Source organism: Corylus avellana, chromosome 6 (genome assembly GCF_965113065.1).
Source record: "Corylus avellana chromosome 6, dhCorAvel1.hap1.2, whole genome shotgun sequence".
NCBI lineage: Eukaryota > Viridiplantae > Streptophyta > Magnoliopsida > Fagales > Betulaceae > Corylus > Corylus avellana.
In genome coordinates, this window is record NC_142495.1 from 27888174 (window position 1) to 27903649 (window position 15476).

At 38.0% G+C, this 15476-nt stretch overlaps 3 protein-coding genes across 7 annotated transcripts; 1 reads left to right on the plus strand and 2 right to left on the minus strand.

Moving 5' to 3' along the window:
- The first annotated feature begins 241 nt into the window (after nt 1–241).
- LOC132187207 (FtsJ-like methyltransferase family protein) lies at nt 242–2563 on the plus strand. 4 transcript variants are annotated; one of them, XM_059601441.2, is made up of 6 exons: nt 242–446; nt 538–624; nt 727–789; nt 976–1077; nt 1895–2135; nt 2222–2563. In XM_059601441.2, the coding sequence occupies exons 1-6, from the start codon at nt 369–371 to the stop codon at nt 2344–2346; spliced, it is 696 nt and encodes a 231-aa protein (XP_059457424.1). In that variant the 5' UTR covers nt 242–368; the 3' UTR covers nt 2347–2563. The 4 variants fall into 4 exon arrangements, with proteins under 4 accessions (XP_059457424.1, XP_059457425.1, XP_059457422.1 ...); XM_059601442.2 differs by having other exon boundaries at nt 1898–2135; XM_059601439.2 differs by having other exon boundaries at nt 1895–2563.
- Nucleotides 2564–3282: 719 nt separating this feature from the next.
- FZR3 (FIZZY-related 3) lies at nt 3283–6680 on the minus strand. Its single transcript, XM_059600206.2, has 10 exons — nt 5876–6680; nt 5568–5690; nt 5358–5462; nt 4870–5049; nt 4635–4697; nt 4330–4524; nt 4048–4149; nt 3883–3945; nt 3692–3757; nt 3283–3564 (listed from the first exon to the last, which is right to left on the minus strand). The coding sequence occupies exons 1-10, from the start codon at nt 6365–6367 to the stop codon at nt 3511–3513; spliced, it is 1443 nt and encodes a 480-aa protein (XP_059456189.1). The 5' UTR covers nt 6368–6680; the 3' UTR covers nt 3283–3510.
- An 892-nt stretch (nt 6681–7572) lies between these two features.
- Nucleotides 7573–15138, minus strand: ARP5 (actin-related protein 5). 2 transcript variants are annotated; one of them, XM_059600204.2, is made up of 12 exons: nt 14917–15138; nt 14740–14810; nt 12760–12884; nt 11888–11932; nt 11052–11154; nt 10684–10793; nt 10303–10412; nt 10127–10217; nt 9609–10052; nt 8915–9042; nt 8268–8607; nt 7573–8167 (listed from the first exon to the last, which is right to left on the minus strand). In XM_059600204.2, the coding sequence occupies exons 1-12, from the start codon at nt 15015–15017 to the stop codon at nt 7661–7663; spliced, it is 2175 nt and encodes a 724-aa protein (XP_059456187.1). In that variant the 5' UTR covers nt 15018–15138; the 3' UTR covers nt 7573–7660. The 2 variants fall into 2 exon arrangements, with proteins under 2 accessions (XP_059456187.1, XP_059456188.1); XM_059600205.2 differs by lacking the exons at nt 12760–12884; nt 14740–14810; nt 14917–15138 and having other exon boundaries at nt 11052–11159.
- Between the last annotated feature and the right edge of the window lie 338 nt (nt 15139–15476).

Genomic DNA, 15476 nt, shown 5'->3' on the forward strand with positions numbered 1-15476 from the left:
TCCTGCACAACTTTGATAATGGTTAATTATTATCTGAATTATATCTTTTTTACAAATTTAATCGTGCTCAATTAACATGGGGATCTACTTATGTGGATAAAAAATAAGTCTAGGGCCCAAGACCTAGTTAAATTAAAAGCCCACCCTCGCAAGAGCTCCTAAAGCCCAAAAAGGAATTAGAAAGCCTCAAATAAAAAGAATTATTTATTAAAAAAAAAAAGACCTCCTGTCAAAGCTACGGTAAGTCCGGTTTAGGATACCTGGGTTTCACCAAGGCGAGGCGACCCGGGTTTAAATCCCGGCAATGGCAAAACCCCGTTGAACCTCAAAAGGGTTTTTAGATTACGAGCTTCTAAGAAAGAGAGTAGATGAGTGGGGCAGGAGCACCAGATTTCTTCTACAGAGAGGCTCAACGCCTTGGCTATGTCGCACGCTCCGCCTTCAAGGCACTTTTTCGTTTCTTTACGCCTTCCTTTCCCGCTTCATTTTACCAATCTAAGTCTAAAGTCTCTCTCTTTCTCTCTGCGTGTGAAACAGCTGCTTCAGATGCAGAAGCAGTACAAACTGATAACACCTGGTTCGTCCGTTCTCGACCTCGGCTGCGCCCCCGGTGCTTGGCTTCAGGTATTAATTGTTTCATGGGTTTTGATCGGTATCTTTGTTTTTTGCCTTTTCATCTTTTCTTTATGGGTTTCATGGTGTTATGGCTTTATTTTCTTGTTGTAGGTGGCTTGCCAGAGTTTGGGTCCGCTCAAAAATGGTGGGGTGGTTGTGGGCATTGATATCAAGGTGTAGTTTTTTAACTCTTTGATTCTTTAGTAGTTGTTGTTCTATTGGTGTTAGTTTCTATAAGCATATTGATACTAATGGGATTGTCGGTAAAGGATTTGACTTTTGGAGAAACAATTCCTTTTTTTTTTTTTTTTTTTTTGTGGTTGTAATGTTAATTTGTGAAATATGGAATATGCAGAGCAGAAGGTGAAGGTTCCTTCTCTTCACTGTGATGCAAGGGTTAAAACTGTTTCTGCTGATGTCATGAACCTCTCCAAAGACAAAGTTAGGGCACTCTCTCCTCAGGTATTACAATATGGGTATCTCTAAGGTATTCTAATTTGACATATTTTATGGTATTGACTATTTTCCATTACAGTCTAACTCAATTAGTGTTGGTAATGGCATGGAACTGAGTTACTTTCTTTCGTTTTGTCTTAAAGCTATAATCTTTGTCATTCTCACCCACCAAGGAAATAGTAAACCCTTACACTGGTCCAAGCTTGGTTGAGGGTGTTACTTAGGATCCAATTAATATTGAATGAAACCATCCCCCCATGCATCTGGTCTGGCTTTTATAGCCTCTATAATCTCATCAGCCTTCAAATGAGTAAGGCTTAGGATACTTCTTAAGTGTTGCACTATACTATGGATACAGGCCTAGCTGGGGAATGTTCATCCTAAAATGCTTTGCCAGAAGGCTAGTAGAGAAAGATAGGAATGGATGTACTTTCTGTAGATGATTTTTTTTTTTTTAATAAAGTCGAATCTTCATTTGGCTTAGTTAATCTAAAAGGTTCCTTAGTTTGGGGCCAACCCAAACTTCACAGGAACCTAATTTTCTGGAATTGTCAAACTATATCTGAAAGCTTAATTAACAGGCAGCATGGTCTATTGGTTGATTCTCTTCAATATGTTTGCCTCGTATTGATCTATTCCTTGCCTACTAATATCAGGTTGGCATTTAACCTCATTGCCTTAGTGTGTTTGAACCTTTGTAACATCAAACACCTCAGATGTGAGGGATTAGTTTCTCTCAAGGCAAACGATTTTTAGGGTCTCTCCCCTTTCTCTCTCCTTATAGAAGAGGGATACAGATGATTTTTGTTTGCCTGTTGTGCAGCAGAGAGGATTTTCTGTAATACTCTCAGATATGTGTCCCTTGGTTTCCGGAATCACAACAAGGGATGCAGCTTTATCAGTTGAGTTAGGAATGCGAGCACTTGATTTGGCTGTTGGTGGGGCTGCATTACCTAATCTGGGTGATAAACCGGATGGCCCAGCCTCTGATTCAGATAATAACGGTGTATTGAAAGCAGGAGGCCACCTTGTCATTAAGCTTTTGGAGAGTGAAGACGTGCAAGGTTGGATTTTATTTCATAGATCTAAAATTATTTTTTCTGCTGATTTGTTTGCATATTTTTCTTTCTTTTTGCCTTTTGCTTTACAGAATTCAGCCGGATATGCAAGCCACTCTTTAGAAAGGCATCCTGGCTGAGGCCTAAAGCTACAAGATCTTCATCTAGAGAGAATTATTTGATATGTCAAGGTTTGCAGTCACAAGCCAGGATGTAGCTTTTTTGTTCTATATTTGGCTTCTAGCACCATACGCAGGTAGCCAAAAGTAAAAATAGCTGGGCAAATCACGTTTTGGCGAAATGGTTCCGTTGTAGTAGGAAATATATAGCACTTTGTAACCTGCAATGCCGTGTTTATTAATTTTATATGGGAATAAATAAGCTTGGTTCCCAACCATAACTCACATGTAAGAAACCTGCAATTTCATTTTGAATCGTTTCTTTTTATCATGCACAATCATTTCCATTTGACTCCCATTATCTTAGGACATGAATTAGCTACGACCTACAAAACAGTTTGTAGCTAATTTATGTTCATTATCTTTTATGTTATTTTGGAGGTCACCCATCTTTCCCCTTGAGTTAGAGGAGGTAGTTGGCAATTGCTTGGCTCACCCGTTGAGGTGGTTGGCCACCCACCCCATTGGGGTGAGGGACCACTTTCTTAGGGGGCGACCGACCTCCCTTCACTTTAACCATGCCTCAATTCGGGGTCATTTATTTTGAATGAACATTTAAAATATATATATATATATATATGAGATGAAACAAACACCAAATTTTAGTATATAGAGTGACTCGGATTTGGATGTGGAGGTCATCAAATATTACCTAAACAAGGGAGAGAGAGAGAGACTGAAGGATAAGATGAAAAGGATTTTTTTGCTGAGAGTTGCTTGCGTTCAAGATTGGCTTAAACAGTACTGAAATCCTCTTATTGAGGCCAGGCCAGACAGGTCATCTGTTTGTTATGACCTTCCTAGAGCTAATTTCTAACTCCTTGGCAATCTAAACTTCGCTTTAATGGTAAGCTATGCTAGGCAGAGACTATTACACAGTTTTGATTCCACCAGGTTATGATCTTCCCTCAATGATGAATGAAATTAGGCTCTGGAAAGGGGACACTAGAAACTTTCAGGTTATGAGAGAGAAATTGCAAAATGTTATTGATGTACGAGTATTCTAAACAAGGAAAAACTTTACAGATTTGAACTTTACTGCAAACTGTAAAAATTACATTATAAAATTACATTTAAGGAAATAAATAAAATTACATGCCAGTTTTCCAGCAAATCCGTGGCTACTTATAAAAGTACATTATCATACACTTCCTTTTACCCCTTTGTGAGCAAAATATTTAGCTTCATATGTGCAAAGAGTCTCATCGTATATAGGTTCGTCCTAGTGACCAAAGACCTGTATCTTTAATTGGTGTCTGAAGAAACAATAGAAAACATGAGGAGGAGAATGAATTAGGATGAGTAAAAGTATTTGATCAGAAGATAGCAACTACAAGTTAATCTTTACCAAATTGTGATTGGATCTGCAATTGTCACACTTACCGTTTTCATGGATGGGAAGACATTCCAAAATCTGAGAGTTTCATCTCCCGCTCCAGTAACTATTGTCTGCAGAAGGAAATTTTCTTTTTTCTTTAAGCAATGGCATATGTAGTATATGTGAAAGCATGTTTGCCCTTGCATTTTGTTTGCAAGTGTTTGTAAAATGCTTTAAAGGAAACGATGTGTAATACCTGACCATCAGGTGACACTGCAAGGTAGAGTACTCGCATGCTATGTCCAGTTAGAGTTGCAACCTATCAAAGTCCAATTCAAAAGGGTATATTGATTCATGACCATACAATTGCAGACAGGTTAATCTGAAAATAAGAAGTTTAGGACTCAGAAAAAGCTAATACCTTTGACAGTGATGGATACTTCCACACCATAATTTGATTCTGGGAATACCCATGAGTGCTTACTAGTTCATTCACATTTTTACTCCATGCAAGATTGCAAACCTGATGGTTAAAGGAAAATTGATTTTTAAGTATAGTTGTACTTCAGCATATGAGTTCCTCAACAATAAATTTCGCATGAATTTATTATGTGTTATTTGAATTGGAAATACCCAATGAAGGATTTCGTAAGTTGTTTTTGGACTTTCTTTTAATTTATAAAGACCTAAAGGTTTTTAATACCTGGCTCCCCGTGTCAACACTGTTCAATTGGTGGCCGTTGGTGGTGTTCCAGAAGCGAATACATCGATCAGCTGTTCCACCTCCAGATGCAAGAAGGCCACTTTGGTGGGGTGACCAAGCAATGGCCTTGACAGCAGCTTTGTGCTGTATCAGTCTCAAAGCTGGTCGCTGAGAATGTTGGTTCCAGACCAGCAGCTGGAGTCATCAGCAAGACAATCGATTAGTAATGACTAGAGGCACAGCTAAACACAGAAAGGGCAAGAGGAATGAGGAAAAACAAACAAAAAAAACTAAGTGATGGCTACCTGATTATCATTGCCACCAGATGCAAGTTCCCTGTCATCATTGGACCATTTTAACCCACACACCTGTTTGCACTAAAATGTTAAGACTACAGTACCATTTAAAGACTGCTTCAATATATGTTGAATTATAACATGGGATAATTCAAAAGATTTGTATAGCCAACGCCAACTAGCTGGGAATAAGGGCTACTCATTTGATACAAAGGATTACTAGGAAATTTTTAGATGGCTTCACCTCAGACTTGTGACCAACTAGCTTGCTAACAAAGTCACTTGGAACCCGAAGATCGTGTTGCAGTATGTTGCGGTCCCTGCTTCCAGAAGCTAAGATTCGTGAATTCCATGCCAGGACTCCAGTTCTTGTTTGATGCCCTGCCATGGTTCGAACTTTCTTGCACTGAGTCCCATCCCAGACCTGTTACAGGAGCCACAACGCTAGCTAAATCTCAACTCCATAAATTTTTAGAATATAAATTCATTAATTCTTATTAACTATAACTTTAACATGGTATCAGATTCTTTCAAGTGTAGGGGTTCACTTATTAAGGGAGAGTTTGAGCTCACACGAAAAGAGGAGTGTTCGAATATAAATGAAATAATTAAATTCATCTATTCCTATTACCTTTAAGTTCTTAAGAAAAGTAAATGACTAAAAGAATATACTAGGCTGCAAAAAAGATGTGATTATAAAAGGACCAGATGCAAGATTAGAGAAGTAGCTACCTGAACTTGACCAAAACTTGTACCAATTGATATGTATGAACCCTCTCGGGTCCATTGTACTGAGCACACGCCGTCTTGGGGTCCCAAGTCACACAACTTCGTTACCTGAAAACAGAACATCATATTTGAATGTCAACAAAACCCATACAACAACAACTCACATTTTCATTGTTCAAAGTGTTGTCAACGAAGTAGAGTATTTAAACTTACTTTGCTGTTTGAAGCACTCCACAGATAAACAGAGGTGCCTAATCCAACTGCAAGGACATTTTGAGAGGACCAATCCACTAGGTTCAAGTAAAAGTCATCTTGAAGTGATGGGGCATCTAGAACCTGCAAACATTTATTTAACCTTCAGCGATCAATCTTTTTCTCTATTTTCCACTATGTTTATGCTCTTTATAATCTATTTAGCTAGTTCATTTGCTCTCATTTGCATCTCGGTGCCTCAGTTCAATCTCTTTGCTTTGAATTGAAAAAATGTTTTTCTTATAGTTTCAGGCACAAAAGAAAAGGACCTTATGGGGAGTCTTGGGGACCTTGCGAGGTGGCTTGGGAGGAGTCGAAGTCTCGGAAGAGAGCCCACTATCATGCCCTAAAATCGATGGAGAGTAGGGTGAACTCGGCCCCGAGCTCTCGGTCTTGAACCGTAGCATATTCTTGCTAGGACTCATCGGCGACCCTGGACCTGCAGGAGAAAAAGACCCAAAATCAGACCCGAAAAGTTCCATTCTCAACAACCTCGAATAGGCCTCGTTTCCCCCTTCTTTAGCTGGCGACGCCTTCTCGATTAGCCCGAAAGTGTGAAGCCTCGATGACGATCTGCAGGGTATGAATCTGTCACTGCACGTGGAAGATTTCGAGGGCGACGACAAGTTTGATATCGTTCGAGGCGATCCCAGATTCGGCACTGCACGAAAAGAATCGGAAAAGGTCTCTAGGCGCAGCGATGTCTCGGACATCCCAGCCGGGAGATTGAGCCCGGGTTTTCTTGGTTGTGGAGAATCCATTTCTGGGTCGTCTTTGATCTTTTCGCTTCCTTTGAGATCCTGGGTTTGAGAACGATAATGGGTTCCCTAAGGAGATCGACTTGTGGAACTGAGAAAAGGCCTCTCTTCTCTTCTGTAAGCAAAGAGGGCTTTTCTTGAGGTTTTGGGTTTTTGTGTGAAGGAAGATTTGTAACGGTCAAAAATGGTAAGGTTTATAGGAGCGAGGGAGAGGTCTTGAGTCTTGGGAAAGGAAAAGACAACATTCTCAACGGTCAAATTTTTACATAAATCAAGCTTGTCCAAGCTGGCACTTAGGTTTAGTTACGAAAGTAGCCGTTGCTTCGGATCTCACTATTCTATTGCTTTGCGCTCCCTATGCACTTTTAGGCAGCTTTTAATTACTGACTTATCAAAAGGAATAAAGCATTTTGCACACCAAGTATATAAGGATAAATCTGCGAATTAAGATCATTTCTATTTCAGTTCAGATTATCTAATGGTAAATATTAGTCTGCAGTGTGTACACGGTCAAGACTCTTACATCTTTTTAGGCTTTTGAATTTTGATTTCTATATGGTTAAAGCTAGTAAAAATTGTAAACATCATAATATAACTTCAAAGCCCATAAAAGAGATGACACATTTGAAGGGTACCTCAATCTAAGAGCAACTCCAATAGTTTAGCTAAAAGAGAAATAGTAGCTACATTTAGCTACTTTTGCTCTTGTTTTAGCTCCACCAGATCCATCACACCCAAGACGTTAGTATGCAGTATAGGTCACTCTCACGTTCAGACAGCCCGATAATGCAAATAGGTCATACTCTGTTTTTTTTTTTTTTTTTTTTTTTTTTTTTGTAATCTTTCTTTGGGTAAGTAATAAGGTCATAGTTTGCATGGAGTTTTTATTTAATGGTTTCCAAAGATCAAATCAAAGAAAGGGGCTCGACTATTAATGGCAGTACACAACTTGGCCTGTAAGCAGATCTTGCTCCGAAAACATGAGCCACCCAGACAGCTAAGAATTTTCTTCCAATGATTTGAAATTCAGATGTACATAACATAAGCATATAACCAGCTGGACAACCATGGGGTCAGAGATAACTGAGAATCAAGTGGCAAGCTAGCCATCTGCACAAACACTTCAGACAATCAATTGGAATAGATAAGAGCAAATATCAATTGCCTGTATGCATCGATGCTTAACAGCAGCAATAGAGGCGAAGGAAGGACCTCAAAAACTAGTCTAGAATTTAATTAATTTGGCGTCATCTAATGTAAAAGAAGATATACATCAATGTACTGTGATCGAATCATTTATAATGTATACCGCAATTGGTATTGGCGAAGCCAATCTTCACCCTTCTCATAATAATCCGCTTTACTGAAAGTTTGTGTTTGAAATTGTGAAGCAGTGGCATAAGCAGCAGCCCCACGCCATGCGTCAAGAACTGGATCCAATGCTCTTACCACCCTTATAGGTGACCCACATGGCCTAATCATCCGAATTCCAGCTACCAAGCGCTCACTAATACCAGGGAAAAGACAACTCCCACCAGTCATAAGTATTGAACCGGTCAGTCTCTCCTCCACATCTTGGCCCACAGATGGCAACCTCCTTATTGAGACCCCAGCCATCTCATCTAACCCTGACTGATCCACCCCTATCCAGTTGGGGCGAAATAAAATTTCAGGGCATCGGAACCTTTCAACCCCAAGAATGATCTGGAAATCTTCCTTGGTGAGAGGACGAAGCCGTGGTACTTCAACAGGTTGGGAGGTTCCTAATTCTGCTGGCTTGGGAATGAATGTTGGATCTATTTCCTGCAGTGGTATTAGTCCATTAAGACTTGTACCGATACTAAATAATCAAGACCAAAATAATAGTTGCAGAAATAGATTCAATTATAGAATGAAAACTGACCTGGAGCCTAGAAGAGATACGAGCCACTTCTGCTTCATCCTGATCGAGTCCCTCGTCATCATGATCATTATCTTTGCTCATCAATTTGTAGAGTTGCCAATCTTCATCCCTGGCACCAAAAGTATCCTCACCCTTTCCTCGATCAAAGGCTGCTGTAGTTAAAAGGCGCATCCTTTCCCTCTGGGCTGCATTCAATCTCTCACCACGACCGACACCTCCTGAAAAATTATTTCCATTTGTATGGTTCCCATTTGTCTTAAGTCGTTTCCGCTGCTCAACTTTCTCAGAAAGATCTTTATATCTAGCACGCAACTGCTCTAAATAAAGCTCTGGGTTCTCTCTACACAACCAAGAAAGAGAAATACAATGAATAAATAGAAGGTACTTCAATTAAAAGAATCTATACCACTAATCAAGTATTGAGTAAAGCAATCAATCTTAAAACCTAAGCGTTATACTTAAATCCAGACACAATGGGGGAGATGCTTTTTCCTGCTCCTTTCTCCCTTCTCCTCAGCAACCCTACTCAATTCAACTATATAAAGCCTTACTTTCAACTACAAAGGCTTATCCTTTTCTCCTTAACACCCGATCACAATAAATATAAAATAAAACAATAATAAAACAATCCTTGGCCCTATACATACAAGCGTTTTTCTTCATCTTGTTGGCTTTTCCTTTCTCGTTCTAATTCCGATTCAGAGCGTTTTTGTTTAGCTCGCTGCCGGCCTTCAGATGTGGTTTTAAGAAACAACTGCCTCCTCTTTTCCTTGAGCTGTCAAATGACCAAAACAAAGTGAGCACATACCTTTAATCATGAGAAAACTTGACAAAAAGGGGCTGGCAGAGCTATAAAGTAGCTGGTTTCCAAGACCGCATTGCAACCATGAGGTTGCATTTTCATATCCATCAGAAGCTCTAGCATTCAAATTCAGACTTTAGAATTCAATGGCCGCAATTCAAAATAAAAGTAAGACCTAAGAACTATGAATGTTAGGTTATGTGTATAAACTTCAGAATAAATGTTGGGAAAATATGGCTACATAAATAGGTGTTTGCAGCAACGATTTAATGTAAGTTGCTCCCTTTGTCTTTGTTTCTATTGCAATCCCTCTCATCGCATCATATTATGTTCTGCAATATTTGGGAATCACCATCCATACCTCGGTGTAGGTTTGGGATAATTCTTTGTTCCATAGTCTGGACAATAGGTGAATATTCCTGTAGTGCTCCTTGTTGGTCCCGAGGGATTGAGGAAGCTAGGTTATATCTTGAAAGTACAACCAATGGCAACTTAAAAGCGATGAGGCTTATGATCAGCCATTTGCTATAAAGGCATACCTGCTCTGGCGTCAGCATGTCGTCAGGGATATTGATGAGAGGAAACTTTTCACTTGTGGCAAGATCTGCCTTGTCCTCAGCTTCAGCTTGGTCACCCTTTGGTTCACCTTTTGCTTTTCGTAAAGATTGGGTGACTTTTGCAAGGGCAGCTTCAATTTCCTGCTTGGAGACATAGCCAGTCTCTGACAGGAAAGATGGAATATCATTCTCTTCCACTTGTTCGAGCTGCTGTAAAAGAAATCCCAAATCATGCAATTCATTTTCTAGTTCATTTATCCTAGATGACCTCTTTGCCTCAGCCATTTCTCGCAACCGTTGACCTTGTTTCTCCTTTATGGCTGCCTTTCTTGCAATCTCTTCTTCTGAAGGAGCCTCCTCAGCTGGCGGTGGAATCCATGGAAGCTGCCAACACCTGGTTTTATCTTCAGCTTCCTTGGCCCCTTTCTGTCACAAAATTGCCATAGTTTCTTGTCAGAGATTGAAAAGGAGAAGGGGACGAAAAGGGCCATACACATTACCTGAAACAATTGAGCTTCTGAAAAATAATCCGGTGCAATATAACAATGCTCCATCTTTAGGTCTTCAGCCTTCTCCCATGTAAACCTGGCCCTGTTGCATTTAAACAAATACTCAGAAGTTTTGCACAAACAGTACTGATCAATAGAAGCAGAACCTCAATAAATTTTATACTTACATGTGATGAGGGTATTTAAGTGAAAGAAGCTGCTTCAAGTAATCAGTGATGTGGTATCCACCAATATTAGTTCGGCAGCTTCCATTATAAACAGGCTCCCCATCAATAAACTAAGAGTCAAGATGAAACAAAATAATACGCCAATGTTAGTGCTATTTTCCTTCTTTTTCTTTCTCTCTCCACTTAGCAGTAAAATTACAGGTGGTAATAATAATTACTAACAATGATAACAACGATGCACAATGAGAATCACAAACCAAAGTTCCCAAACTGTTAAGGTTGCTCCAAAACATGGTTTAACATGAACCATATAAATCCTGGATATATATTTATGTAAAATGCCTATTGTTGAATAGAGAATGCAAGGCTAAGAAAGCATACCGGAATTACATGAGTTGTGGTAAATCCTGGGCAGATAGCAAGACCATCTTTATCACAAACCCCAAGTCGTTGATTATACTTATAGCTGAATGCAACATCAACACCAAATGCTGAGATAATAAAAAGAAAAGACAGATTAATCAAGCCAGCATTAGAGACATTAAAGGAGCAAAAGAGAACTAAAGCCAGTATAAAATATTTTCCAAACGAAGTAGGAAGGCATATACAATATAACAGAAAAGAAACAACAATGCCCACTGATCAGGCCCATTGCTTACACAGGCAAGGGCATGCCCTCCTTATGCAGCTCTTAAGCCAGCCCACTACGGATGTTTTTCAAAGTTTGACGTAGTAGTTAGTGATAGTACCTACAGATGGAACTCCATAAGTCTCAAAAAGAAGCTCTGCCATTTTACTACGGGATTGAACAGGGTTGCATACGCATTCCGTGATCAGGACAGGATGATCAATCTGTTCTGCCCTCAAGTGAACATAAAATCAAGAAAAAGATCTCGTGAGTATATTGACAAATCCAAAACCTTAATTACACAGTATAAAATATTTGGCATAAAGTAACATGCCGGATGCACGGTACAAAATAGAAAATACAAATATTGTATGGCATATTATGCAAATGCCTGCTATCAGCACCAATTTTACAGTCTGAACTCACTCTTTGTTTCACGACATTTCCAGTGGTCTCCAAATGCCACAGATAGCTTCTTTTTTTGTTGATAAGTTGAATTTTTATGTATAAAAAAAATAGTTGCTCAAGTGTTCTTACACAGCAAGAGGAAAATGCAAGATATTTGAATATTTAACACACACTCACAGTTGCTTCAAGGAAAATACCACAGATAGCTGAAGATGAATTTATTAAAATTCAAGTCCAGATTAATCTTATTTGGGAAATGATATGATTTTTTTTTAATCTAGGAACTATCCATTTCATTTGAAAACTCTCAAAGTCAATACTATGAATCCAAGCCACAATTTTTTTTTTCAAATTTAATAGAAAACCACAATGTAAAACAATAAGTTTGCCATGGTTTCTGTTAACAACCACCAGCCTCAATGCTAACAGAAACCATGGCACAATAGAAAACCACTGAACATACCAAAACAGATTGGCAAAAATTAACCCTTCGACAGTGAAAATCCTAAAGCATCAATATGTATAAAATTTTATCCATTTTCATCATACCTCTGATCCGTTTGCACCCATCCGATCAAAGGCAAAGTCAAGAATCTACAGATGCAAGAAAATATTAGTGAGGACACCATTCATGACACAGTCATGCATACACAAACACAAGCACAAGCACAAAAATTAGTGGAAATGTGCTCCAGATCATTCTGTTCATAATCAAATAATGCATTACGGCATTCGTGACTGAAAAGCATAACATGTCCCGCCTTGTGAAAAACATAAAAACCATATAAATGGAAAGATCATTTTTTTTTTTTTTGATGGGTAAATGGAAAGATCATATTATAGAAGGATTTAAGACAGAATCTTCCAAACCAGTTACTGAAACTCCTTAGATAACCATCTGGGTTGCAGAGTTCATTTTTTTACTCACATGGAACAGAAACGATAAATCAACTGTCAGTTACTCAAAAATAAATGGTGTATGGACTCTATTAGGTCAACTGTAGTAGCATAATATTTACTTTTCTGGTTAAAGGAAAAGTAGCATAAGATGCTAGTCTGGGTCGAAATCTCCACACTATAAGGTTTTCAATCAATATTGCCATGCTGTGTTGTGGAGAAATTTTAGAGAAAAAAAAGAAGAAAGCATTATCTGACAAATTTTAAGATTCTAAAATGGGTGCTTCACAATTCACACGATTAAATGTGTGGATAACAGAAAGGTGCTCGGATTTTTGCAGTAACTCAATTAGCTTTCCCAGGTTTTCAACAAGTTGGTTTTATTTATTAGTTTGCCTTCTGGTATATCCCACCAACCCACAAAACAGAATTCTCTGTTTAAGTAGAGCGGCAATGATAAGTTTTGATAAGCAAAAAATTCTGTACTTATAAAGTACTTGGTAAAGAAAGAAGGACAAGCTTACATATTCCATTATTTCAAACTGATAAACAACATTGCTATCAAAAGCTGAGCGAGGTCCTGAGCGAGTGCAATCGAAGTACTTCAACAATGCAGGATCATGGTCACCAACAATAGTGACAGTTTCACCTGCATTACATAGCAAAATCCCCATGCTGTAATTTATAAAAATAAAATAAAATAAAAAAATAAAAATTTAAAAACACACACACACACACACACTAGATAAATAAATAAACAAAAGAAGCGAAGTTCATTTAAACCTGTCTACTTATCAATTTTACTGTGGGATATGGAATGCAATTAGAGGCTCAAATTCAAATTTTCAATACTTTGTTCTGCCACTCTCTCAGAAGCTAACCAGAACCTAAGAATCTAAACACTCTTTTCGTCTCAAGAGAAGAAAAAAAAGGCAAAACAAAAAAATTTACAGAAAACTGCAATCGAAGTACTTCAACAATGCAGGATCATGGTCACCAACAATAGTGACAGTTTCTGTTATGGCCCTAATCACAGCTAATGTATTTAGTAGGTGTATAGCTAAGAGCATTCATATTGGTTTATGTATATTTTTATGCAAAATGGCTAATCAAAACCCATTTTATCTAGTTTGGCTAATGAGTCTTACAAGATACCATACATCCGATTATCTATTTTTTTATTTATATCATTTTTTTTTTTTAAGATTGTATTTTCCTAAAGATTCTATTTTTCAACTTTTGGGAAAAAAAGGATGTGGAGAGAGAAATAGTAGGAGAAAATTTTTGAAGAGAAATAGTATGAGAAAAATTTTGGGAAAAGAGAGATGTAGAAAGAGAAATAGTATATTAATGAAATGGATGTGTGAACAGTGCCCGCTACATGTAGGCACTGTTCACAAATGCAATAAAAACGTATTTTGCATTTGAGATGCATAATCCAATGTAATGGGTTTTTTAGTGTTTTGCTTATCTATTTTAGATAAAAGTAAGAAATAGCTAAGCCATTGGGAAGGAGTAGAGATTTCCAGCTGCCAAAATTGTTAGCCAAGCGTCAGCCATTTTTCCTTTTTTTTTTTTTTTTTAATTGAAGAAGAAAGATGTTACAAGGGGAATCCAAATTTGAGGCATTAGCACCAAATTTAGGATGATCGAATCCCTTATGGGTGATACCATCCCTAAAGGATTAATCTTCCACCCCTAGGTTTTAATTTTGAATCTAAAAACAAGTTTTGAGGCATTAGAACCTAAATATTAGCTCATAGAAATTTAACTAACAAAAAAAAAATAACAGAATTTTTTATTATTATTATTTTTTAATATTTGGCCGATGCTAGGCTGCCTCAATTTGGCAGCCGCATAGCACGACTCATTGGGGGGTGCTCTAATGTGTTTAGTAGGTGTGAGTTTTGTAGGTGAACTTTACAGCTACTGGAATCAAGGGCTTAGTGGGTAGTTAGTTTGAGTTAGTGGGCAGTTGCCTTAGAAGGGGATCAGTTGAAGCCCGTTTATATTAATGGATTGGGCGCACATGGGAGATAGGTGTGGAAAAATATTGTTATTTGTAATCTGCAGGCTGGCACATCGACTCAGCCATCCTTATTCCTGTTTGCATTTCTGTTTATCATATGTATTGTGTTGGATATTCAGATTATTAATTCAAATCCATTCAATTCAACCGTTCTTACATTCCATTTCTATCGCAACATCAAATTAGAATTTAGGTTCATTTTAGTTTCACTTGCATTACAAAGCAAAATCCCCATGCTAGAATAAAAAAACATAAAAACATAAACACAAAAGATAAATAACTAAACACAAGAAACGAAGTTTATTTAAACCTATCAAATCAAATTTACGGTGGGATACGGAATGCAATTATAGGCTCAAATACAAATTTTCAAAACTTTGTTCTACCACTTTCTCCGAAGCCAACCAGAACCAAAGAATCTCTTTCCCTCTCAAGAGAAAAAATAAAAAATAAAAATGGGGGAATTAAGCGGTACCAGTAGCTTTATGCCGTGGCCTCTGAACAATGTTGCGGAAAATAACTCGAGGCTCTGTCTCTCCTGCCCATCTGAACATTCAGGAACACACATTAAACACACACAAAGATTACATACACAGAACTAACTGAATCGTTTACATATGTATAGGCTGAGTTAGGGTTTGTTTGGGGATACCCGATACGGAAATAGGAGGCGCCATTGTCGATGACAATGGGAGTGGTGGAGGGGACAAGATTGTAATCGGATTGGCGTTCAATTTGTGAAATAAACGGCATTTTCTTCAAAAAATTTCCCTCGATTGGGAATGAGGAATTGGGGTTTGGGGGAGGAGGGTCGGGTCCTGCACCCTTGCTTGCTGCGACTGAAACCAAAGTCCAACAATCATAGTAGCAGCCGTGGGCCGGATTATTCCGGCCGGTTCAAGTCTTTTTTCTTTTTTTTTTGCTTGGAAGTTGGGAGAATAGTAAAAGAGAAATGCTTATTTTATTTTACATTAGTCAATGTTAAAAAAGAAATTTAAAACTTCAAGAGCTTTTTAACATTTGAAAATGCTTGGTACTATAATTTTTATTATAATTCCTAAAAAATTGCATGATAATTCATTTGATATAAGTTTAATTATTTAGAGGTTGACCTAACATATGATAATCATACGCTTTTTTTAATACCATGTGCTTCTCACATTTTTTTTTAATGGCTTTAATAATAAAACTTTAGGAACAGATGTCACTTTA

Excerpts from the sequence above, each read along its gene's own strand:
- ARP5 (XM_059600204.2), bottom strand. The coding sequence starts at position 15,017 with ATGCCGTTTATTTCACAAATTGAACGCCAATCCGATTACAATCTTGTC. Across the intron at positions 11,933-12,759 it reads AGTTTGAAATAATGGAATAT|ATTCTTGACTTTGCCTTTGA; the intron begins GTAAGCTTGTCC and ends TTGCATCTGTAG. Across the intron at positions 10,413-10,683 it reads CCACAACTCATGTAATTCCG|TTTATTGATGGGGAGCCTGT; the intron begins GTATGCTTTCTT and ends CTTGACTCTTAG.
- LOC132187207 (XM_059601439.2), top strand. The coding sequence starts at position 369 with ATGAGTGGGGCAGGAGCACCAGATTTCTTCTACAGAGAGGCTCAACGC. Across the intron at positions 625-726 it reads CCCCCGGTGCTTGGCTTCAG|GTGGCTTGCCAGAGTTTGGG; the intron begins GTATTAATTGTT and ends TTCTTGTTGTAG. Across the intron at positions 790-975 it reads TTGTGGGCATTGATATCAAG|AAGGTGAAGGTTCCTTCTCT; the intron begins GTGTAGTTTTTT and ends TATGCAGAGCAG.
- FZR3 (XM_059600206.2), bottom strand. The coding sequence starts at position 6,367 with ATGGATTCTCCACAACCAAGAAAACCCGGGCTCAATCTCCCGGCTGGG. Across the intron at positions 3,758-3,882 it reads CAGTGTCACCTGATGGTCAG|ACAATAGTTACTGGAGCGGG; the intron begins GTATTACACATC and ends TTCCTTCTGCAG. Across the intron at positions 3,565-3,691 it reads TCTTCCCATCCATGAAAACG|ACACCAATTAAAGATACAGG; the intron begins GTAAGTGTGACA and ends TTGTTTCTTCAG.